Raw genomic sequence first — 25113 nt, forward strand, 5'->3', positions numbered from 1 at the left:
GACACTTACCCACAGCCATTAAAAAATAATGATGCAGAAAAAAATGGCAAGGAAGATGTTCATGATATGTTTTTTTAAAAAGCAGTCCACAAATCACTGAGCAGAATGTAATCCTGTTTTTGTTACATATACCATGCATGCACAGAAAATGGACTATAAGGAGATAACCAAAAGTTAATAGTAGAGGTAAGATAAACAGGTGATTTTTATTTTTTCCTATGTGCTATTTTATACTTACCAAATTTTCAACAGTGAACAGGTATTGTTACTGTAATTTTTTTAAAAAAGCAACAATCAATGCCATATTTTGAAAATATAGGCAGACACATTCAGACTGATGACTCCATCATGGCTGGGGTGGGCGGCGCGATCATGTCACTCTCTATTTGTGGCTTCCTATGTCCCCAGGAAAGTGTCCATTTCTCAACCTGGTCCTGTGTCATCTGCCCTCCAGTCTCTCCAGGCTCATGTTCAATTACTCTTCCCCGTTTCTCTGTGTCCTCCAGTGACACCCCCACCCCAAAACCAAACGGAACCACTCAGAGTTCCTTGAAAGCACCATTCTCTCCTGCCTCTGGGCCTTGGCACATGCTGATGCTATTCCCCTGCCAAGGCCCCCAACCCAACTCCCACTTGTCTCCAGGACTCAGACCACAGCTCCCTTCTACGCTGCACCCTGCCCCCCAGTCCCCTGGGCCATACCCGCAGGACTTATTGGAGACTGAAGTCTCAAGGGCAGGACCGGGTCAGATAACTCTCAGGACACAAGGCAGCATTAGGGAGTGTTTGTGAATGAACGGAGGAGCCACGGAGTGAGAGAAGTCATTAAAGTCCACATACAGAGCCCCAGCCTCCAGCCTAGGGCCCTTGCTCATAACAGTGACTGGGAACACACCTCTCTAAAGCCTACTGCCAGGTTCCACAGGAAAATCACATCCACTGCCACGAGTCATGTACCCCAAGCGATATGCAGCTGCAGCCCCACACCTTAAGTCAGTCCTCAGACCTACCAAGCAACATCCCGGCTCTGCAGAACACAAAGACACGAGGCACACAGCGGGCTTTGGCACAAGCCAAAAATCCAGTGACCATCCCTGCCCACCACTGACCTTCGCTGACCCCAGGATGGCCAGTTTTCCTTTCCACAAAAACACCCCAGCCCACGGCGGGGACGGGCCTGGCTGGCTGGCTGATCCCTGCATCAGTCTCCGCACCCACCAGGCCCCATCCCTCCCCAGCACGTACCTTCGAGCACTGAGAGCTTGGCACTAGTGTTGATCTCTCCCAGACTGTTGGTGGCCGTGCACTCATAGATGGCTTCATCTCGCTGCACCCGCAATGGCTGGATTCGCAGCACGGACCCTGCCCCGTCGTCAAACTCAATTACCTGCCGCAGGGCAGACACGTGGTCACAGCCTGCTCAGGACACAGAGGCCTGCTCAGGGTCAGCCATCCTCTCACTGCCAAAAGGCCCCCAAGGAGGGAGACCAAGAGCAGGTGAGGTAGGACCAGACCCCAGAATAGGCAGACCTGGAGCCCTGCCTGCCCCTTCCCACCCGAGACTGTACCTCGAAGCGCTGGGAGCTGACTTTCTTCCCCTTCTTCATCCATGTGATGCGTGGCTTGGGTTCCCCTGCGGCTTGGCACACGAAGGAGGCCACCCCTCCTGACAGCCCAGTCTGGTCCTCAGGGACCTTAATGAAGACAGGTTTGCCTGGAGAGATAGAGACACCAGGTCATCATGGCACGGTCACTGCCGACATGGCCTGTACTACAGGGGGCAGGCATGGGGTGGGGGGTAAGAAAGATCTATAGAGGAAATAACAGTAGCGACGCCTAACCCTTATGCTTCTTATGTGCCAGGCACTCTTCAAAGAGCTGTGAGCGCATGAGCTGGGTGCTACAGTCACCTGTGCTTATACAGAAGGAAGTCAAGACACACAGAGGTTAAGGGATTTGCCTAACATGACAGCTGGTTAGTGGCAGAGCCAAGATTTGAACCCAGGAGGCTGAGTCTGGAGTCCATACTTTAACTGCTACACTCTTCTGTCTCCCATCCCCCCAACAATTCCAAGCTCTAGGATGAAGGCATGCTGAGAGCTGCTGGGAACAGCCCTAGCATCTCCCCTGGACGTGTCCCTCCCCCACTGCTCTCCACCAGGGTGATGGTACCTCCATCCACCGCAAGGCTCAAGCCAGAAACCGTGACTCCACCTCTCCCCGGCCCCCACACACCATCAGTCCTGAAGGCCTAAACATTCCACCTCCTAAGTATCTCTGGATGTCTTCCCAGGTGAATGCTGTCCTGTAAATCTGCCCTCCCCACCTGGCTGCCACTGGCTGGGTTATTGCCTTCCGATGGCCTGGACGTCTCCCCAAAGTGTCCACAGAGAGGCGGGGGTGGGGGGGAGAAGGGAGGGGGCTTGGACACTGTACTGCCATGCCCACCCACGTCACCTTGATACACACACCAGGGCCAACCTGGAATCCCACCACCCAGGGTCACAAGACCCTGGAAACCCGGCCTTCATTAAGATGTAGAAATGCCTTGCTAATCCTGATAGCGGATCCATTTCCTATTAATCAGACCAATGAACAGCTCCAGGAAGGCTGATACCGTAAGAAATGACATTTCAGACCACCTGCTCGGTGCCGATGAGCCCAGGCCTGGTCTGGTCTCTGGCACAAAAACATGTTTGTTCAATGATGATAATCCCACTCTGCACCAGGTACTTTATCTCGTTTAGTCCTTCACTGTTGTTATCCCCAGTTTAGAGGCACAGAGAGGTCAAGTCACTAGCCCAAGGTCACACATCCAATAAGCGGCACATCTGAGATTTGAATTCAAGCCTATATGACTCTAAGACACCTGCCAGAAACAGTTCACATTGGTATAGTCGGGGGCCTTGTCAAGAGCAGAGTCAGTGGGGTGGCAGGGGCCAAAGCCAGACCAAAGAAGGTCAAGGAGCAAGAGGTGAAGAAGTGGAGAGCAGAGTACAGTGACTATTTAAAGAAGATTGGGGACTTCCCTGGTGGTGCAGTGGTTAAGAACCCACCTGCCAATGCAGGAGGACACGGGTTCGATCCCTGGTCCGGGAAGATCCCCACATGCTGCGGAGCAACTAAGCCCGTGTGCCACAACTACTGAGCCTGTGCTCTAGAGCCCGCGAGCCACAATTACTGAGCCTGTGTGCCACAACTACAGAAGCCTGCGCGCCTAGAGCCTGTGCCCCACAACAAGAGAAGCCACTGCAATGAGAAGCCCATTGCGCACCGCAACGAAGAGTAGCCCCTGCTCACCCACAACTAGAGAAAGCCCACACACAGCAACAAAGACCCAACGCAGTCAAAAAAAAAAGAAGATTGGCTGTGACAGGGAAGATAAAGAGAAGATGGCACCTGGAGGACGGGTTGAAAGGGAGGTTTTTACATTCATGTTTCTTTTTTTTTTTAAAGATTTATTTATTATTTATTTATTTTTGGCTGTGTTGGGTCTTAGTTGCGGCACACGGGATCTTTGTTGAGGCATGCGGGATCTTCGTTGTGGTGTGTGGGCTTCTGTCTGGTTGTGGCGTGCGGGTTTTCTCTCACTAGTTGTGGCGCACAGGCTCCAGGGCACGCGAGCTCTGTAATCGTGTCACAGGGGCGTAGCTGCCCTGCGGCATGTGGGAATCTTAGTTCCCTGACCAGGGATAGAACCCGCGTCCGCTGCAGTGCAAGGCGGATTCTTTACCACTGGACCACCAAGGAAATTCCCATTCTTGTTTCTCTTTTTCCTAAGATGTGAAAGATAATATTTATTTATTTATTTAATGCTGATGGGAAGGAGCCAGCAGAGGGAGAAGGTGCTGATCCAGTGGAGAGAAGAGGGACAGCAGATGGGGCAGAGTCTCTGTGGAGGGAAGGGTCTGGGGGACCCCCAGGGTCGGGAGTGACAGCTGCAGGTACAGAGAGCTGGGATGGCTCAGCCTTGCAGGGAGCAGGGAGGGGCCCATCTTACCCAGCACCCCAGGGTCCAGTGGGCTCTGGAGGTTTTATGTAATTATTAAGAAAGTCACTCACCACCTCTGAGCCTCATCTGCAAAATGGTGCTAGTGATAGGGCTCTGTGCAGACGAAATGTGATGATGTCTGCAGACTGCTTACACAGGCTGGACACGTGGTGGACCTTGCCTGTGGGCAGCCATCACCCGCCTTAGCATCAGTAGTATTATCACCCCCGTTTTAGAGATGGGGAAATGGAGGCTCAGAAGGTTAAACAACAGACAAATCACAGACTGATCTGGAGTAGAGCTAGGGTTTGATCCAGCATTCCAAATCCTAAGCACATCCTACAGCACCCAGGGCCTCCCTGGAGGAAGGAGACGCGGGGACCTACCTGACTGCTCTTGGAATAGCCAGAGGGGGCGAGGGCAGCCTTGTTGGGGAAACACACAAACCTGCTGGGGGCCCGAGTGGTATGGGGACATCACAAAGGTTCAGGAAGCCTCAGTTTGCCTCACCCTTGCCCCGACTGCCCTCTGAAGGAGGTTCCGGACTCTCCCAGTCTGCAGTTGTCTGCAGAGCCTGTCCTCTCAGTGAGATCCTCTCAGATAGGACGCCCCTGCCCGACTTGGGGGTGGGGAAGAGTCTCCTGCCCACACCCCTGCACACTGCACGCCCCTCCCCCACACCTCCAGACAGCAGCTCCCTGCTCTCCTTCTGCACTGCCATCACCCTCTCTCGACTGGACACTCCACCAACCTAACCAGCTGCGTCCCTAGTCTCTATTCAGCAGCCAGAGTGAAGCGGCAGCCTCTTCCCTGATCAAAACCCTCCAAAGGCCTCCCAAGATTTAAATCCCAAGATTTAAACTCCCGTCATGATGGAGTTCAGACCTGGAGCCCTGCCAGGTCTCACCCCAGCCCTTCACACCCCCCAGAGCCCTGGCTTCCCGTCCACTGGATAAGCAATACGCCCTGCGCCTCAGGGCCTTTGCATAAGCTGTTCCTTCTGCCACAAACCTCTTAGGCTACCTCTTTACCCACCACCTCCTATTCACCTTTCTGATCTCAATTTAAACATCATTTCCTCAGAAAACCTTCCTTGGTCCCCCTGCTGTGGCCCCCACCTCCACTAGCTCAGTTCTGGGTTTTAGGCTCTCTGGAGACTCCCGCCGCCTCTCTCACAGCACTGCTCATGGTTTGTTATGTACACGTGTGAGGTTATTACTTTCTCCACACTTTGGAGGAATATTTAATTCATGGCTGCTTCCCGACAGAGAACAATAACCCTGAGTAGGGCAGATACCACGCCTGCCTTGCTTCTCCCCCGTCCCAGCGCCCGAACCCATTCCTGGTACAGGGGGGCGGGGCGGGCAAGTGAAGGTGACCTGACAACAAGGGAAGGCCTGCGGAAGATGGAGACCTCAGCCCCTCACACACCACACTGGGGAGCCCCTGCTGCCCGCTGGGGAGAGAAGCCCTGGGTGAAACTCCTGCCTCAACGTGTAGGCTGCAGAAACCAGAGGCTGGAACCTGCTGAACCAGAATGGCCGGGTGAGTGTGCCTGGGGGCGGGGCCTCCACGCCAAACAAAGAACCAGAAGCTGGGGAGGCAGCCAGGTGGGGGGGGGCTGGGGGGGAGAGAGAGAGAGAGAGAGAGAGAGAGAGAGAGAGAGAGAGAGAGAGAGAGAGAGAGAGAGGAAGGGGAAGGCCTGAGTACAGGAGAGGCTGGATGGCGCCCAAGGCCTGGGGCCATCAAGGAGGTGGATCCCCCCACCCGCCCCGGAGGCTGGAGAGGGGCCAGAGCCCTGCCCAGCCCACCCAGCCACCAGGCTCTGGCAAGACGGGCAGCATGCGGCCTGGGGCAGCCCCGGGGGCAGGACCTCCCCTCCAACAGACCAGACCCTCATTTCCCTCAGCCCACTCACCCCCACGGGTGGGCACCTCTCTTCCCGCAGCCCTGCCAAGCCCTCGCCTCTCTTCACCAGGCGGACTTTTGGGGAGCACAAACCCTGTGCTGACATTTGTCTCCCCGCTCCCCTCCCCACACTCACTCCTGCTAACTTCTCCAGGCTTTCTTGACTCTTTCAAAAAAAAAAAGCACCTGCCACAGGCCAAGCACCGTGCAGGACACAGCTCAGGCCCCGTGGCCGCGTCACCCCACCCAGGTCTATGGGCAACCCCCTGCCTTCGTGCGTGCCCTGCCCCTCTTGTGCACCCTACTCTCAAGCCTGCGGGAGCCTGCTCTGCGTCCCGCAGCCCGTAGGCCACAGTGACCGGTCAGGTCCCCAGGCAGGCAGGCAAAATCAGGTGACTTGACCACTTCGCCCAGTACTGACCCAGAGCTAGTGTTTGGGGAGGCTCTGAACAGAACTTCTGAAGACCACGTGTCCGGAGGGGCTTTTTGCCCCACCAGGATGTGGGTCCACCTCCCCTCCCCTAGCACATGGAGGTCATGGGCTGCACAGGTCTTTGGGCAGCAGCCCCCAGGGGCATGCCCTGGACACGCGCAGGTAGCTGAGCCCATGCAAAGTGGGAGGGAGTGCCCTAAGAAAGGAAACAAGTGGGCTGGCCTGGGCGGGGGTTGGGGTGGGGGGCCCCCCACACCTCCCAGGGTCCAGCCAAACTGAGCCACCTATTTTGTGCCTTCCCTGCAGAGCACACATACACGCAGCAGCAAGGGGCGGTGAGGCAGGGGAGGGAGGCAGGTTTCCCAGGCCCTTAAAAGTCTGATGAGCTGGGGACGCATTAACGCTGGCTCCTGTGACCACTCCTGGCATCCCCGGGAGGGAAGCCCGTTCAGAGACAACCCTGGTTTCCCAGGGGACACACTGGGAGCCCCAGGTCACGGCCTAGGATGGAGGGAGCACATACTAAGTGCCAGGTGCCTTGAACATGTGACCTCCGTTAACCTTTCCAGGTAGAAGTGATTATCCTCATTGTGCAATAGGAAAACAGGCCCTGAGAGAGAAAGCAACCTGCCGGAAGTTCCATGGAGGGCAGAGTCTAGCTGGGCTACCAGGTCCTGCCTCCCCAAGGATGAGGAGGAGGGCACCGCAGAACTGCGTGCAGCACCCTGCCATGTTCCAGCTCCCCAGGCTGGGTGGGGGCGGTGATACGACAGACACATCCTCAGCTATTTAGGCCTCTGCCCCTACCTACACTCCTAGCCGTCAGGCATCCTGCTCTGGGCTCCTATGATTCCAAGTAACTGGACTGTGCTAAGCTGTCTGGGGACAAAAGGGAGATGGTCCTCATCATGGTCCTCCCATGGGCTCCAGGGAGAAGCCCAGGCCCGTTCCTGCTTCTTCTCCCTAATCTCATCTCATCAGGCAACGGCCCCCATTAGCAAATGCCCACTCAACCTTCAGGGCTCCCGTTTTCTAGGAAGCCCCCTACACCTCCCCCCTACGATGCTTAGGTCACTACCTCTGTGTCAGCACCACCCCAGCACAGTGGACGCTGTAGTAACCCACACTGCAGGCTCCGAAGGCAGGCCCGTGTGGATTCTTCCCACCGAGCACCTGACACGCACACAGCGGATCAGCAGAAACCTCTTCCTGCTCAGGACCACCTCTGGCCCCACGAGCCTCCCTCGTGAGAAGCCACGAGCCCCAGCTGGGGGAGCCGCCGAGCCCCACGTGCCCATGTCCCCGTCGGAGCTGACTTGGCATTGACACCGGGGCCTCTGGGCTAACCCTTGGCAGCTGCTTCTCCGCCCCCCTTCCCTGCACTCCCCTCAGAGGCCAGGGTCCCCATTCATTTGTCTCGTTAAGAGGCCTATAGAAACACATTTGTCCGCTCTGCGCTCCACTGCTCCGGTTGTCAATTCTCCGGGGTGCCTGCCCTACCTTTTGCAGCAGCTCTATCCACGTTGACTACTCGCCCCAGCTACCAGTCTCCCAGGCCCAGCCCAAGCCTGGCCATGATGCGGGGGACAGATCCAAACGTATGTGCAGTGTTCCTGGGGTCAGGTCATCACAGCCTCCAGCCCACGCCCCTCTCCCGTGGCTCTCTGCCTGGGAGCAGAGCCCAACTCACCTATACTGGCATCTCCAGCTGGTTCCTACCTTCAAGACCCTGGTCTTTGGTCCTTAAGGGACCAGCACGGAGGTTCTTGGCCTCTGCTCTAAAAATTGTTCTGCCCTGTCCCCTGAGTCCTACTAGGGGTTCAGGCCCGACTCCACCCCTACACTTACTCATCTACCACACTCCAGGCCCTGAACTGGACAATAGTCTGACCCCTCAGGACTCACAGTCCGATGGGACAGACAGACCTGAAGCAGTCACAGGTGCCCAGGGGAGCAGCACATGACCCAGGCTCCTAGAGGAGGTGATGGCTCCAGGTGAGTGGGAACTCATCAGGTGAAGGGGATGGGGAAGAGGGTTCCTATCAGAGGAAACAGAAGGAACAGAGGCCTGGGAGCATGGGAGCAACCGAGAAGTCAGCACGGCGGGGGCGTGGGGTGGGGCAGGTGAAGGATGAGGTTGGCGGAGGCTTAAAGATGCAGGGCCTGGACCCCAAGGCTTGATCCTAAAGGCGACAGGGGAAGAGAGCGAGGGGTTTTAAAATGAGGGGCGACATGATCAGGCTTTCATTTTGCAACACGACCCCTACCATGGAACAGAGACTGGACGGTGAGGACAGAGACTGGAGACAGGGAAGCCACTAGGAGGTTGCTGCCTGCAAAAGCCCCAGCAAGAGCTGAGCATGGCTTGGGTGAGGGCAGCGGAGAGAGAGGTGGATGCATTCCAAAGATATTCAGAAGGGAGAAACAGCGGCACTTGGTGATGGATTGGATGTGGGTATGAGAGAGGGAGGAGGCTGGGAGGAGGCCCAGGTTTCTGACTTGGGTGGCTGGGTGGGTGGGAAAGCCATTCACCAGGAGAGAGAACACAGAAAGACGGGCAGGTCTGGGAGGATGAGGGTGAGGGTACAGGTTCCAGCATGTTTGGTCTGAGTAGGAGGGAAGACAGTTATGCTCCCAGGATGTACTGTCTCCAAAAGCCCAGCTGGGTGGTCCTCCCTCTGCTCTCAAACTCCCATTTGAAGGCCCTAAGAGCGTCCAGAGTGAGGGTCGGGGAGCAAGGCCAGGACTTCAGTGTCCAAGGGCTGGCTCTCCCAAGCCTTCGCCTCCGTGCCATTGTCAGTCCCACCCAGTGACTTCTACCCCAGCCTGCCCCTGCAGGCTCAAGCTCTCTCCCAGCAGCCCCAACCGGACTGGAGATCACCCGCACCCCCTAACCCCTCCCTGTTCCTGCTAGCCGAGCCCTCTCATCACCCGCACCTCAAGGTTCCCATTACCCCTCACCCCGCGCCCCGGGAGGAATGCCCTCTCCTTCTCCTTGCTCTACTGGCCCCACCCAACCTGGAGGACAAAGGGCGGGGCGCTCCAGTCCCACCCCCTCCAGGATCTGGTCCTGAATAATTAATGAGCCATTAGGAGAAAGGGTTTGCGTGGGGCAAGAAGACAGCTCTGCTCCCAGACACAGGGAGAGGCGGGTGGGGGAACCCTATGGCCTGCTGACCCCTGGGCTGACCCCCAGGTTGGCCCTTTGCCACCTCTGGGCTCCGGACAGGATGGGAACAGCTCTGTTCCCCAGGGACCTTGGCTCCGACCTCGCCCCTCCCCCTCAGTGTGCAGATTGGCTAAATCTGCCCTGTGCCCCGCCTCCCACCGGTAACCAAGCAGTGGTAACCATGGCAACGGGGCGGGCTGCGGCCAGTCTTGTAGTGCCAGGCAGGGGGAAGGGCGGCAGGAAAGGGACCAAAGTTCGGAGTTGGATCTGGGCAGGGGACAATCCCATCTCCCCCCATACATAGAGAGGGGCGCTGGAGCCCAGCTTCCTGTGGCCAAGTGCAATCTTCCCCCATTCTCAGGGCTGAGGGGCTGGGGGAGGGGGATGCCCCTCTGCCTTGAAGTGGGGAGGGGAAGGAAGTGCTCAGTGTCTACACACAGGTCTGGCCCAGGGGAAGGGCTATGGTGGCTCGCCTTCCCATCTTTCCCTGGACCTGTGGACACCTCTGGCATCCCACTCACATGTCCATACATGTTCCTGTGTGCAGCCCCCCATTCCCACACCAACACCGACACGGCCCACACTGTGCCTTCTGCACAGGTCCACAGTGGTGGACAGAGTACACGCCTGAGCACATCACTAATGACCACACGAATCCTGGACGTGTCTCACCTCCACCCCATAAACAGGGTCACACTCAGACACGCCCCACCCTGGAGCACCTTAAGAGACATGCGGGTATTCCACAGGATGCTCCAAGGAAGAACGGGGCTGGAGTATTACTTGGAGGGGGGCTCTCCAAGTGGGGGGGGGGTCTCTCTAGGACAGAAGGTCTGGAGGTGTATCTAGCCATCCTGTCTCTCCTAGTGGCTGGCCTCGTCCCCCCTTCCAGAGTCCTGCTGGGAGGAATGCACCTTTCCATCTAGGAGATCCCATGCCTTGAGAGGTCAGACTTACTGTGGCCATGGGCACCCGCCACCAAACCAAGCATCACGAGTGCAGGCACGAGGGGCACCATCGTCCTCCCTGAGGCTGGCTCAGGGGCCATCCAGGGCTCCAGCACCACAGCCAGCCACAGTCCAGGACAATCAACCTGTGACAGAGAGAAGGGCAGAGCCAATTAGCTGGTACCCACCAATGTCTTATTGCCCACATGCCACCTCCTGGCCCCCACTCACCACCAAGACCACCACTCATCATCGTTGACCACCCAGAGCCTAGTTCAACAGATACCCCCTCCTGTGGGGTATGTGCAATGACCACCCAGACCTTCCGACCCCTGTGAAAACCCAGGCTCCTCATCGATCCCCTAGTGACTCCAAGGATAACCCACCAGTCACACTGTAGGGAGAGAGTACAAGAGGCCCCCAGGTCATTCTCTAAACCTGAGTAGAGGGCAGAGACTACTGAGACCAGACGATGTATAGGGATGTTCCGTTCCAGACCTAGAATTTCCAACTTGCCTCCATAAGGGGACTGGGACAGGGAAACGGGGTCCGAGAGACACAGAGACACACAGGTGGAGACAGAGACCAAACAAAGCAAGACCAAGACGGAGCAGTTAGCAGACCCACAGAGGCCAGGGACTCCAGAGTCCCTGGGGTCTCCTGTTGCCCCTCCTCTCCCCAGCAGAGCCCGCATGCTGGGCACAAACCTCAGAGCACAGCCTTGGTCATGGCAGACAAGATCTAGGTATCAGAGGCTTGGAGCCAAAGCCACAACCCATCCGGGCTCGCCAGGACGTGCTCTGGACAAGTTGCACCCGCCCCGCCTGGTTACCCTCATCCTACCCAATTCCCATGGCACCTTCCCACTCCACAGGAAACCACAGGGAGGCCCTAGTGGCCAGGACTGGGGGTGCTGGACCCTAAGAGTCGACCTCACACCTCCTCTGCCCTTGCCCCAGTGGCCCAGAGCATATCAAGGGGTGGGGTGCACTTGCTCACAACTGCCATCCGGGCTGAGCCAGGAACCTGCGCATGAGGAAGACCATTCGGGATTGCCTGAATGCCCCCAGGCCTTTGCTTACAGGGCTCCTCAGCCAGGCGTGCCCCCGCCGCCCACTCTGCCCAGCACCAATGTGGAGCCCTCAGCATGGCCACACGAGACGGTACAGATACACTGCTATCACTCTCCAGCCCCGGTGGCGAGCTCCCAAGGGTCTCTCTCCCATGGCTCCCTTTCAGGGGGCTTCTGGGGATCTGTGCCAGTGCCCACCAGCTCTGCTTACACCTTGCTCTGGGCCAGGGGCTGGTGCACAAAGCCCCTCATTAATGCTCTGGAGACACAACAGGGCGCAGAAGGGGACTGAGTGACGGTGAACACACCTGGGGGCCCCACAGTGGTACCTACGGATTCTGGTGGGAGAGTGGGGATCAGACCCAGGTGCCAGCTGACCCACAAAGGTAAGAATATTTGCAAGGAGGTGACAGGGCTGGTGAACAGGAAGAGGCAGGGCTCAAAGATGGCTCTGCTCCTCCCTGGAAATTAGACCCTAGTCTCAACTGGGACAGTCAAAGGTCATAAGATCAGAGGGCAGGAGGTGAGCAAAGGTGCTGGGACAAAGCAGGTACAACTGTGAAGTGAGGTAGGGGCTGAACACAAAGGGGAAAGGGTGGGAGATGTCCCTTGTCCCAAGATCTCACCGAAAGTCTGAGACAGGCTGAGCAGCAAAAGCAAGCACACTGAAGCAGCATGGTGGGCATCCAGCCCCGTTTACACCATGCCTGGGCTTCCGCTCAGTGTGGCGAGACCAGGAGAGAGGAAGTCCCCAGCACCATGCCCCATACGGCCAACTTGGGATGGAGGACATGCATCACTAAGGCCGTGTCTGTCTGGGCTTGGTCATCATGGCACTGTCGTGCAGCAGTGCGACCAATGATAGAATTCAACTTCCCAGCAGACATCAGGTGGTGAACTGCCCGGCCAGGGTGTCATGGGGGTATAGCCCCTTGATACAACCATCTTGCAGCTCCTGGTACACATATCAGTGGTGTGTTACACCAAAGGACAGAGGCAGAGGGAACTAGTACAGACATCATGGGGTGCAACAATACAATATTCAAAGAGGCTTCACTCCCATGTACAAGCAGTCGGGGTGTGAACCCTCCTCCCAGTGCAGACATCATGGGGGCATAACCCTCAGGAACACACACCATGGGGGGCATAGCTCCCTGGTATGGCTGTAAAGGGGATGAAGCTACAAAGAAGAGACATTATGGAGGTACAACTGCATAGCACAATCATCATGGGGTGTAACTCCCCAGTACAATGATCACTGAGGCGTAATCCCCTGTAGCTGCCTTGGTACAGTAATCATGGCAGTGCAACTCCCAGGTAGAGGCATCACGGAAGTGTAGCAGTCCTGTCCAGACATCATGTGAGTGTAGACAGACATCATGGGGGTGCAGCTGCCCGATGGACGTTATAGGGGTACGTTATCATAGAGAAATAACCCTGTTATACACATCATGGGGTGTCAGTCCCCAGTACAGCCATCAAGGGGGTGTTAATTCCAGAGCAGACATCATGTGGTACACTCTTGGATGAGATTCTGCCCACGGATGTCAGAGAAACTGGGTTTGCCTCTGGTAACCCCACCCCCACTGTGACAAAGACAAGTGGCCGTGACTTGGGGACCCCAGGGTCCTCCTGTGTATCTGGGTCTGGAGTGCCTAGGATACTGTTCAGATGCAGAAAGTAGGAGAGACAGAGGTGAAGAAGTTGAAAACAACGACATTCCCTCCCAGAGAGCTCTTCCCAGTGGTCCACGGACATGAGGACACCCAGAGAGACGGGAAGACGCGGGGACACACAGACATGGACACGTTCTCAGGGAACTACTCCGGCAACCACAGAGCTGTCCGGGCCAGGGCCTCTCCCTAACCAGCTCCTGGTGTCAGCAAGCTGCCTCCGCCCCAGACTCTGGGCACACAGCCTGCCCCAGTGTCAGGCGGCGCAGGCCACTCCCAGCTCCAGGGCCCCGCATAGGAGGAGTCCTGGCTCCTGGGTCTGGCCTCCGTCTAGACGCTGGCCCTGCCCCCACCCCAGAGCGCTCAGGGTCACCTGTGGGGAGGTGGCGGGCGGGGAGCTGGGAGGTGGACCGACGCTCGCCTTGCTGGGGTAGCTGAGAACCTTCTGAATTCAGTGCAACAGCGTTAAGAGCAGAGCATCCACTTCCGCCCACGGCTGGGTGAGTCTGGGCTCTCAACAGCCGAGATGAAAACACGGCCTGAGCACTTGCACGCTCAGCTCGTCTCTGAATTGCACTGCGGACCATCGGTTCTACCAACTGATACACTTGGGCAGGAAAACAATTCCATACTGAACGATATTGTACAATATCATCAAATGCCATTTTTCTACACTCAGAATGGTTTTAATATACCCTTTTTCTTTGCTACATCAGTGTAAAGCTGCCAACTGCCCTTTCTTGGGAAGAACTGTCCTTTATTCTGAAATTACGTCCTTGGTGTTAAAATGTCCTTTCTTGTAGGAAGTGATAGTGATGGCAGATACCAGTTGTTTTTTTTTTATAATGTCCTTACTTGGCAAGATAAAAAATTGCCAACCCCATGTCTGGCCCCCAAGTACTTTTGGAAACTGTACTGGTTTGTGAAATTGAAGAGCATGGGAATCACTGCTCTGAGGGAAAAGGAAGGAGCGGGCCCCACATCAAGCCACAGGATTCGAATACAAACGTCACGGAAAGGCCTGTTACACAGAGAATACGTCACTGCCGTGCGGCCCACCCAACCACCCCTGCCAGCCTCAATGGGGGGCCCCCCAGGAGAGACCATGTGACGCCAGACATGCGGGGGGTGGTTCCCTGGCTGGAGAACATCTGGGATCATTCCGAGGCTTCCTCATGAATATGCAAACACAAATTGATTTGTTTCCCTTGGGCACGTGTTATTATTCACAAATATTAATTAGTCTCCAAATACCACCTGTTCCTACAGCCTCCTCCCTGCTTCCTCCCCAGGCCAGGACCCTGGCTCTCAGGAGGCTGGGGCCCCAAAATGGACATCAGCAGAAGGAGGGGTATCCAGGGCCCCAAGGAGTGGCTGGCGAAGGGGAGAGGCCAGCGCTTGGGGCAGAGGAGCGTGAGAGCAGGCAGAGCCCGGAGTGGAGCTGTTCATCTTCTAACCGGTGGGCAGCTAACCGAGCCCTTTTGTCACGTCCCGGACACTTCACCACGTGGCACTGCAGCAGTGGCCGCAGAAGCGGGAACAGGCCTTGTTACACTTGGGAAGGGAAAACCAACATGTTTCCAACTCTCACTAAACCAACCACCAGATTACGACGGGAATAAATCAGTCTCAGCCGTGACCCCAGCCCCGGGAAAGGAGGCTGCCGGCAGCAGGCTGCCTTTGCTCCTCCAGCCAGTTGGCCAGAGTCTGTGAGCACAGCCAGGATCTGCCCACCCTCCCTCCCTCTCGAAGCTGGGACCTTACTTACCCTCTGGCAGCCCTCAGCTCTTCGGTCTCCCCTGCAAGAGGACGGGGAGCTTAGGAAGAGCATCCCAGAGCCTTGGGGGTGGGGCACAAGCAGCAGCAGAGGCTTAGCTCTGGGGGCAGAAGACCAAGGGAGCCAGCAGAGGCACCTTCCTACAGCTATAACCCCTAAGCCACCAGCCGTCCAGCCTCCTTCCTCTGGAGAGTGGAGCCTCCCTTGGGTTAATGTTCACCAACGTGGCTGCGTCTAGGCCTCTGCACCCACTGTTCTCTCTGTTGTAAAGAATGCCTTGTCCTGGCCTCAGCCACCTACTCACCCACCAGAACTCAGCTTCCGTGGCCTATCACTGTGAATCTTCCCTGCGTGGCCCTCCCCAGTTTCCCAGATTTGTACAGCACAGTGAAGGCAGCAAGAAGTGGTGTAGACCAGTGCTTCTCAATCCAGGGTGATTTTGCCCTGCTTTGGGACATTAGGCGATGTCTGGAGACATTTTTGATTGTCCGACAGGGATGGGGGAGTAGGTGCTACTGGCACAGTAGGAAGAAGCGAGTGATGCTGCTAGACATCCTACAATAATGGGCCAGGCCCTACAGCAAAGGGTTATCTGGTCCAAAATGTCAACAATACTGAGGCTGAGAAACCCTGATGCAGACAGCAAGATCCTTTGCCCATGTCACCTAAGGCCTGCTGCCCTGGTCCCTGCCCCAGAACTCAGTCCCTATGGGTACCCTGGGCCCCAAATACCCCAGGTAGGCTTGACATATATTAGCTGTACCTAGGCCTCGGGATCTCACAGCACCTTCCCCTCCCCCTCCAAGTCAGTCTTGCCTCCAGAGCTGGACCGTACAGTACACCCCACCCCTACCCCTTCAACAGGCCATCAGCAAGTGGCCTCCCCAGAGGACAGAGGGCTCCAATTTCAGGCACCTTTTATGGTGAGACTGGGCTCCCAGGAAGGTCAGACTCATCATCTGAGGATACCCAGGTGAAAGGTATCTCCACACCCACCCTCTCCATCTGACCTTTCCAACCTGTGACACAGCCTTCCTGCCGCACCTTCTACATAGTCCCATAGCTCACCTCACCACGCACGGGGCCTGCCCCCAGCAGATACCCAATACATGCTCATTTCCCTTCCACGCCCAGACCAGACCCATCTCTTCCACAGCCCTCTTCACCAGCCATCATGCAGAACTGTCCAGTGGGCCTTACTGGGCCCTGAGCCAGAAGGCAGAGTGATGAACAAGACAGTCATGGGCTCTGCCTTCAAGGAGCTTAGAGAGGATGGCCCAAGCAGAACGCATCCTCCCCAATCCCACTCCTTCTCCAGGTCCCCATCTCCGTGACAAGCACCACCATGATCAGCCACCCAAGCCAGCCAGGCCTCCTCAAATTCTCCCTTTTCCTCATCCCACGTATGTCACTGGTCAATACGTTTGAATCTGCCCTGGCTCCACCCCAACCACTGCCGTGTTAGGAAGACGTCATCAGCGCCCATGTCTTCAGTGGGCTTCCTGCCTCTGGTCACTCCCTTCCAGCCCATCCTGCAAACAAACCAAGGCCCCCTTTCATCTTACAAAAATGCATATCTGATCAAGGTCCTCAGCTCTGTTTGCTGCTTTATCCCCCAGTAGACATGCAGATAATGTTTCATGAATGAACAAACGAATGGGCAACGGGTAGATGAATGTGTGGATGTTGCTTCTCTGCTTAAGAACCCTCGGTGCCTTCATACCACCCTCAGGAGAGTCTACAGTCTTTAGCCTGACAACCAAGGCCCAGCACACTCTGACTCCAACCTAACTCCCCAACCTCATTCCCTGTAACTCCAACCCACCCGTTCTGTGCTTCTAGCAGAAAGAAAGAAGTGGACCTCAAAGAGACAAAGAAGGATGGGCCCAGATCTTGTGAGTACCCTGATCTTTCTACCACAACCTACAGTCGAACGGAACAGTCTTTTCTACAAAAACATGGTGAATGGGAAGCACAGAGATCCTGGTGTAAGTCCTAGAATGTTACCCAGAAGGCTATTTCACACCTACAGCAGCTGACGAGCTGTATATCATTCCTAACCCACCTCCGTCACCCACTCCAGCCAGAAACCCGGGAGCCATCCTCGACACCTCCCCTCCCTCATGCCCCACATTCAACCCTTCACCATGTCCTGTCTACTTGGCTTCCCTAAATAACACTCAAATCCCTTCTCTCCACCTCCATCACCGCCTTCCTGGTCCAGGCCTCCATCACCTCTCTGCCACACGCACACTGGATCATGTCACGCCCCTAGTGACAACCCTTCCACAGCTCTCCACCAGCCTGAGTCAAAATCCAAGCTTCTCGGCCTGGCCCTCGGCACCCCTGCCCGGCCACAACTTGGGGGACACTCACCAGGTCTCTGCTCACGCCAGTCACTCTTGGACAACCAGCACTGAGGGCAGGGCACTGGGGCCTCCGCTCCTTCCTGGAAAGAGAGAAAAGGATAAGGAAACATTAAGAATTTCATTACAGCAGAGCAGGTATTGACACAGAAAGACATTCAAAATTTGCTGTTCACGCAGGGGGAAGAAAAAGCAGGTTATGGAACTGTTCCTGCAGGACGAGCCCCATTTAGAAAAATGCCCATCTCGTCACTTCATTTACTCACTCCTTCCATACACCTGAGCACCTACTACGTGCCAGGCTTTCTGCCAGGCACCCTGCATATAGCCGTGAACAACACAGACCAAGTCCCTGACCTCAGCAGAAAAACTTGTGTCCAAACTCCTCATCACCACCCTCCAGCACAGCAGGCGGAGACGCCCACCTCTGTAGCCCAACCTGGCCACGCTCCCTCCCGCCAGCCAGCCAGCCAGCCAGCCCGCCCAAAAACTTCCTCTTCTGATCCTCGAATGTGCCATCTTCTTGCAGTCTCTCAGCCTTGCCCGGGCCCTATGCCACTGCCTGGACCGCACTCCCCACCTCTTCTAGCCAGTGAGCCCTCGGATCTCAGAGCCAAGAGCATTTTCTCAGGGAGGCCTTCCAGGATGTCCCAGACTACACGCCTGGACCTTGCCTTGGAGTGGTGACCACGATATGATTTATTTATTTACACAATTGCCGAGTGGCCGCTGAGTCACAACCATAAGCTCAGTGCGTGCCGGCTCACCTCCGTGTCCCCAGCACCCAGCAGAGAGCCGGCACATGGTAGGTGCTCCATCAAGATATGCTGACTGAGCGGATGAACGCGTGAATGAGTTCACAGAAAACAGCCCAGCCTGGGAGAACCGCGCCAGCATCCATGCAGCCTTCAAAGAAGCTTCAGAAGCAATATTTATTTTTGACTCTCCGCTGCTCTATAATTTTTAAAATGAAGGTGTGCCCATGGACGCCTCCTCCGCTGGCACACACAGGGCGACAGAGCCCGGCGCCTTCCTTCCAGAACCATTACTGAGCTCCCACCAGCGTGGGCCCCGTCCTGAGTGGGGGCAGGGGTCGGACACGCCCGCTCCCCAGCTCAGCAACCGGCCCCCCGCTGCCCACTCCACGCAGGCCACACCTCGCCCCGTTTCTCCTCGGCCTCACGCCCCCACGTGCACAGGGATCCTGACCCACGCTGCAGCTCCACCCTGGCTCATCCCCAAACGGACACACAGGAATGGGGTCAGGGAACGACCCCAGGGAGCAACCCGAGGCCAGCCTCCCACACCTGGCACCTGGGAATCAGCCTCGCTTGAGACAGACCGCCTCTGCGACACAGGGGACGTCCTCGTGCCTGAGCATGGCCAGGACAGGCCTGGCCAACCCACGACCACCCGCGCTGACCCTGCAGCCTACACCCTCTCCTGCCTCCATCACCCCTCCCCCCACAGCTCACAGCCCGGGCCTCAGGATGGCCGCAGGCTTCCGTCTCCCAGCCCACCGGCTTCTCCGCAAAGTTCCCTGTGGCCTCCCTGCTCCCAGCACACAGGCTGCCGGGCGGGTCTGGCCAGACAAACTAGCTTCCGTGTCCCAAACTCAAAGGCCCGTTTGTCTGGGGACGCCTGCCGGGGCCTCACAGGGCCAGATGTGAGGCTGTCAGCTCCACCGTTGCTCAGGGACCCTGGGGCAGAGGGGCAGAGTCTGAGGTAGAGAATGGGGAGGGTCCCCCAAGCCAGCTGCACTACTGCCACGCCTGAGGCCACACCAGGAGCACTGGGCTTGGCACCTGGACCTAAGCTGAGCAGGAGCCACACCTGGATAGAGGGATGTGCCCCAGATGGCCTGGAGGTGGGTCAGAGAACAGACAAAACAGGCACAGAACCTTGCACTTGGAGAGACCCTATAGCACAAATAGGATTCTAGAAGAGCCAGAACAGCACCTGGAACCACCGGTGCCCCAAAATAACCTAGGAGGGCGATCAGAATCACCTGTCAGAGTCACCAGTAGCAGCTCCCAGAACCACCCCAGACACAACAACAATCAGGGCTGCCGGCTGTGCCCAGGAGACCAACTAGAAAGCTACTCAGAAACGGCCTGACTGGTACCGGACCCAAGTTAGGAATCACTGGTTGGCACACACAAAGGCCTCATAAGGGGTGAGGTTGGCAGCCGTGACCAAGATCAGGTAAGCAGGCCTTGGCACCAAGCCGGGGCTGGCCCCTGGCAGGGCTCTCTGTCATTTGCCAAGCCTGGAACCTGGCCTGACAGCGGGACAAGGAGCAAGCTGAAATCTAGAGGAGCACGGACGCCCCTCTAGAGCAGCCCTCAGGCAGCCCTGGTAGCTGCACCAGAACAGTCCCCAGAAACAGCTACAACACTGCCGAGGAGCCAAAACCATTGTTCTCAGATCTGGAGGCTGGTGACACAGAGCCTGGGTGCATCTGGACCTCAGAGGCAGACACCTCACTAGAGGGCCCAGGGCCCAGGGTGGGTTGGGGGGGACAGGGAACCCAACACACCGAAGCTGCTCCTTCTCAGAATCCCCTTCCACCCACTCCCAATGTGGGGTCTCTTCCCCAGAGCTTCATCCTCTAGTCTTCTCACACCAGCCCACCTGAAGGTCAAATACACCTGAGCAACACACACAATCCCAGCGATGACATGAGGGCTGAGGGCTGGGCACTTAGGTTAGGTTAGCCAGCTAACCTAAGCTCAGAATTGCAGCTACTTTAGGTGAGCAGATGCCCAAACCTTAACAATGTCTAGTTTTTAAAGCTGCTCTCACTGAGATTCTGATGGGGATGGGTTTGCACCTCGCCCTTTGAGGATTATTACAATCACAACTGCTAACACTGAGATGGCAGTGCTTATTAGATGCCAGGCCCTATTCTAAGAACTTTCTGCATATTAACTTCAATCCTCATAACAACCCTGTGAGACATGGAATTTTGTTATACCCATTTGACAAGTGGGAAAACTGATTCAGAGATGTTAAGCAACTTGCTCAAGGTCACGCTGCTATTAAGTGGAGTTGAACCCAGCAGTTTGAAACTAGAGTCTGCACTCCTCACCACTGAAGTTGTCTTCTCTTGAACACAGCTCTACACCCTCTCATATAACTCTCCATCCTTCCTCTGGAGCAGACCTCTCTCCCCAACTCCAGATCCTCACACACAACCACCTCCTAAAAGTCCCCCACCCGACCCTCAAATGCTCCAAGCATCTCAAAAACAACATGTCCAACCCTGAGCTCATTATCTGTGCCCCAAATCTACCTCTCATCCCCAAGTCCCCGGCTCAGTAAAGGCCTCACCCACTCACTCCCAGGAACCTGGACCCCTTCCTCTTCCTCACCCCCACATCCAATAAATCATCCTGCCCTAATAAATGTGCCTTCTAAATGGCTCCATGCTACCAAGCCACAATTCTCTCTCACCTGACTTACTTGTACCCTTCTCCTCACTGGGTATCCTGTCTCCATTTACTTCCCGTAACCACAGAATCCTCTTCCAGAAGCATGCATCTGATCATAGCACATTCCACACACACACACACCCTCAAGCTTTAATTCTTTGATATCTCCCTTTTGTGTTCTCACAGTAAAGTTACAGTAACTTAACAGGGCAATAGAGATCCTCTGTGATTTGCTGTAACTCTGAACACGCCACTAGTGATAAGATCTCTGAGTGTTTGGTCATACTGTTTTTTTTTCTGCCTAGAGTGCCCTTTCTTCAATTGGAAAACTCCTATTCATCCCTCAAAATGCAATTCAGATAGCCCGTTTTCTTGGTCTTCTTTGAGACTCATCTCTCCTTGACCTCTGAACTCTCCCCTGCCTGGTGGTGAACTCCCCCAATCTTGTAACCTCAGCTCAGAACTGCAGCTGCTTTAGGTGAGCTGTTGCTGAGCTCAACCTCAGCAGCTCCTAAGGGGTGGGCTGCCTCTTCTACACAGTTGTTAGTTCCACAGGAAGCATGGCAGCCTGGCTGAAAGTGCCTAGCCCGAAGTCTGGCACACACTCGGCAATCAATAAGAGGTTACTGAATTGCTCTGCGTTCCCATGATGCAATCTGTTCCCCCCGGGACCATAAGCTCCTCAAGGGCAGGGCCCTGGCTGCAAGCTTGGCCCAAGAACACGGCAGTGCCAGTCACATGGGAAGCGACTGCCACTGCTGCTGATACACTGCCACACAGTCCCCTTAGATTCTCACGACAGCCTTGGGAACTGGCCAGGGTTGGATTACCTCTCCCATTTTACAGGGGGTGAAACTGAGACTCAGGGAGGAAGGGATCTCCTCAAAGTCTCAAACTGGAAAATGAAGGGGCTGTAGCATGTGTCACAGCCTCTGTAGGAAGAGGTCTGGGTCCCATCTCTCTCTGACTAAGGGCCCTCAGTACTGGACTCCTACAGTTAGGACTGATGGGAGAAAGAGTGGAGGGAGCGCAGAGAGCCAAGGCCAGCATTTTGCTGCACATCAATACAATTCCCAAGAAAAGTAGCGAGTCTACTCTTACTGCAACCGCCCCACCCCCCCCACCCCAACCGGTTCACCAGCACCCAAATCCAGCCTCCTCTCCTAGAAGCCCTGGACACCACACCCACCCTCACTACGTGCACAAGGCTGACTAGAGGGGAGGCCAGGAGCTGCAGGTGTAAGGAGGGAGGAAGGAATTGTATGGAAACAATTTCCTTGTTAAAGGAAATAAAAGAGGGAAGAGGAAGAGCAAATGGAAAAGAAAACAGAACTACAGAGACATTTCAAATGTCTCTGAGCAAGCAAAAATGTGCGAGAAAGTGTGTGCACAAGATTCCCTGGTGGCGCAGTGGTTAAGAATCCACCTGCCAATGCAGGGGACATGAGTTTGAGCCCTGGTCCGGGAAGATCCCACATGCCGCAGAGCAACTAAGCCCGTGAGCCACAACTACTGAGCCCATGCTCCACAGCTACTGAAGCCCGCGCGCCTAGAACCCGTGCTCCACAACAAGAGAAGCCACCACAAGGAGAAGCCCACGCACCGCAACGAAGAGTAGCCCCCACTCGCCACAACTAGAGAAAGCCCGCACGCAGCAACGAAGACCCAACGCAGCCAAAAATAAATAAATAAATAAATAAACGTATTAAAAAAAAAAAAAAAGAATGCATGAGACTGCAAGTGTGCACACACCCTCCCTGGACTGTGCATAGGGGTGCAGTGAGAGCACAAGCAAGCACACAGACCGGTACATGGGTGTGCAAGCACAGCAGATTTCTGAGCTCTGGCTGCCATGCAGGCCCAAGTGTACAAGTGTGAGGGCATTCAGGAGACAAGTGGATGTGGAGTGGGGGTGAGGAGTGGGAGGGTGAGCTGAGTGTGGAAATGAGAGGGGTGTGAGTGTGTGGCCTGGGCCTGGGGCTGCGGATGTGGAGGGCTGCGCCTGGGTAGGTACACCTGCTCCTTCTTGAAGCCCTGGGCTCATTCATATAATCAGTGAAAAACGGGGATTTTCTTGCTTCCTGAAGCAGGCGTTGATAAGGAGCCAAGCATAGAATTTCCCGAGATTTTCTGACAGAACCCTGCTCTGGATCCCAATGGATCCCTCATGCCTCTCAAAGGATCCCTCAGCAGATCTCCTTCCTTCTCAGGGGATCCCTCACCATTGAGGATCCCCCTGGAAGCATCAGCCGTTGATCCTTTTCCAGGCCTCACACCCCAATGCACTTCTAGGGATTCTCTGGCCAGATCCCGCACCAGGTCACTCTGGATCCCTGCCCCCATCTGCTCAGGAGCCAAAGTGGAGCCTTCATCACCAACACTCAGCAGTCCAGCCTCCCAGGCCTGCCCCGCTGCCCCCAGGGGAATCCAGAGGACCACCTCCCCCATCCCCTCCTGCAAGCAGCCTCCCTTCCTTTTCACAGCTCAGACAGGTACCGGGCTCCCACCCACCAACCTGCTCCAACTCGGGGCCCTGCACTGGGGGTGGGGGGGTGTTGAAAACGGGAGAAAAACTAGCCCCTCCCCCACCCTGGGGTGGAAGAACCAGAGGGGCAGCATTCCAGAGAAACGGTGAGGAGGCCAGCCAGCAGAGGGGCGGCAGAGACTCCAGTCAGTGGGAGACAGAGACATCAAGAGACCAGCGAGAGACACGACAGAGACCCGGGGAGGGAGACCCAGTGATGGGGGAGGGAGCACAAAGAGACCTGGGAAGAGAGAAAAGACACCCGGGGAGAGCACAGAGAGACCCGGGGAAAGAACACAGAGACCCGGCAAAGAGCAGAGAGAGCCGGGAGAAAGAACAGAGAGAACAGGGAGACCCTGAGAGAGTCGCAGCCAGCTGAGAGACTCCGGGATTACTGGGGCGGGGGAGGGGGTGCGGTGGGGATAAGACTGGGAGGCCGTGACACAGGGAGACAGAGATACAGAGACGTTGAAGGGCACAGAGAGACACCGACACACGGAGGGAAACGGAGAAAGAAGCTGAGACAGGATCGTGGGCCAGCGATGAGGACCGGGGCACACACCAGCACGGGACGGGACGCGGGGCGGCGACTGAGTGAACTTTCCGGAGCGGGTCCGAGTGGACACGTCCTCACAGGACAGGTCGCTCCAGGGCCTTCAGGTCGTGGCACCCGGGTGGGGGCGGGGACAGCCCGGCCCGTCCCCTCCCTCCCCAGCCCGCGCCGGCGACCCCGCGGGGTGGGGGGCTCCAAACTCGCGCTCCGCGCACCCCGGGACCGCACGTGCGCCCGAGCCGCGAGCGAGACGGGGGCGCGGCGGCTGCGGATCCCCCGCCGGCTGGGAGGGGGCGCCTGTGCGGCGGGGGCGCGGCCTGGACCCGCCCGGAGCTGGGGTGGCTGAGGGAGGTTGAGGGCCGCCCCCGGAGCGCGTCCGCGCCGGTAGTAGGGGGAGACAAGGCGGGACCCAGGAGGGGGAGCACGGATGCAAAAGGGAAACTTTGCGCTGGGTGGGGGGGCGCGGGCTGCGGCTCAGGTGCGGCGGGAGGGAGGGGGAAAGGGGGAGGAAGGGAAAGGCGGCGAGGGGCGGCGGGGAGCTAGCCAGCCGGCGGCGGGGTGGGGGGGGGCGCGTCTGCCGCGGGGTAACGCGGGGGGGAGCCGCCGGGCTTGGTGGGGGGCTTAGCCGAGGCTGCGGGCGCGGCAGGTGGGGGCGCGGCCCGGCCTAATCGGCACCCCCAGCCCCCCGGGACCGCCCCCAGCTCCGCTCGGCGGACGCGGAGAGAGGGCGGGGGAGTGGGAAAGGACGGATGCGGAGGGGACTGGAAGGGGGCCCGGGGGTCACTCACCGCCTATCCAGGGGCCGTCGGTCCGCATGTCCCCCCCAAGCCGCTGGGGCCGCTGCTCCCTCTCCTCTTCTGCTGCCGCCGCCACCGAATCCCACTCCCGCCACCACCACTCGAGCTGGAGCCGGAGCCGGAGCCGCCGCCTCTGCCGCCGCCGCCGCCGCCACCGCTCCCGCCGCTCCCGCGCCAGCTCCAGCCGCGCGCCCGCGCCCGCGCCCCTGCCCCTGCCGTGCGCGTCCCCGGCACCGCCCCTCCCCTCGTGCACTCTCGCTCGTAGAGTGGCTGAGACGCGTAGGCCCGACGAGGCCTCAACCCAACCCCGAGCCTAAATCGACCCGGGCTCCAGTACCGAACCGGAACCCCAAAATGAGCATGGACAGACCCAAACTCCCATACGAAGTCCGGATCATATTAGAGGCTCCCAATCCAAATATGAACCTGATACTACTCTAGGACCCCATTCCCTCGATGTGAACCTGAT

At 57.0% G+C, this 25113-nt stretch overlaps 1 protein-coding gene across 4 annotated transcripts in view; it reads right to left on the bottom strand.

Moving 5' to 3' along the window:
- Positions 1-24806, bottom strand: part of PTPRF (protein tyrosine phosphatase receptor type F) — an 85851-nt gene extending 61045 nt beyond the window's left edge. For all 4 annotated transcript variants that reach the window (XM_061184337.1, XM_061184338.1, XM_061184339.1 and 1 more), the window contains exons 1-5: positions 24636-24806; positions 17347-17419; positions 10459-10594; positions 1569-1714; positions 1246-1387 (exon numbers count right to left, since the gene is read on the bottom strand). In XM_061184337.1, coding sequence (XP_061040320.1) covers positions 1246-1387; positions 1569-1714; positions 10459-10549 — 379 coding nt within the window. In that variant the 5' untranslated portion in view covers positions 10550-10594; positions 17347-17419; positions 24636-24806. The remainder of the gene's footprint in view (positions 1-1245; positions 1388-1568; positions 1715-10458; positions 10595-17346; positions 17420-24635) is intronic.
- Positions 24807-25113: the final 307 nt, after the last annotated feature.

Source organism: Eubalaena glacialis, chromosome 3 (genome assembly GCF_028564815.1).
Source record: "Eubalaena glacialis isolate mEubGla1 chromosome 3, mEubGla1.1.hap2.+ XY, whole genome shotgun sequence".
Classification (NCBI taxonomy): domain Eukaryota; kingdom Metazoa; phylum Chordata; class Mammalia; order Artiodactyla; family Balaenidae; genus Eubalaena; species Eubalaena glacialis.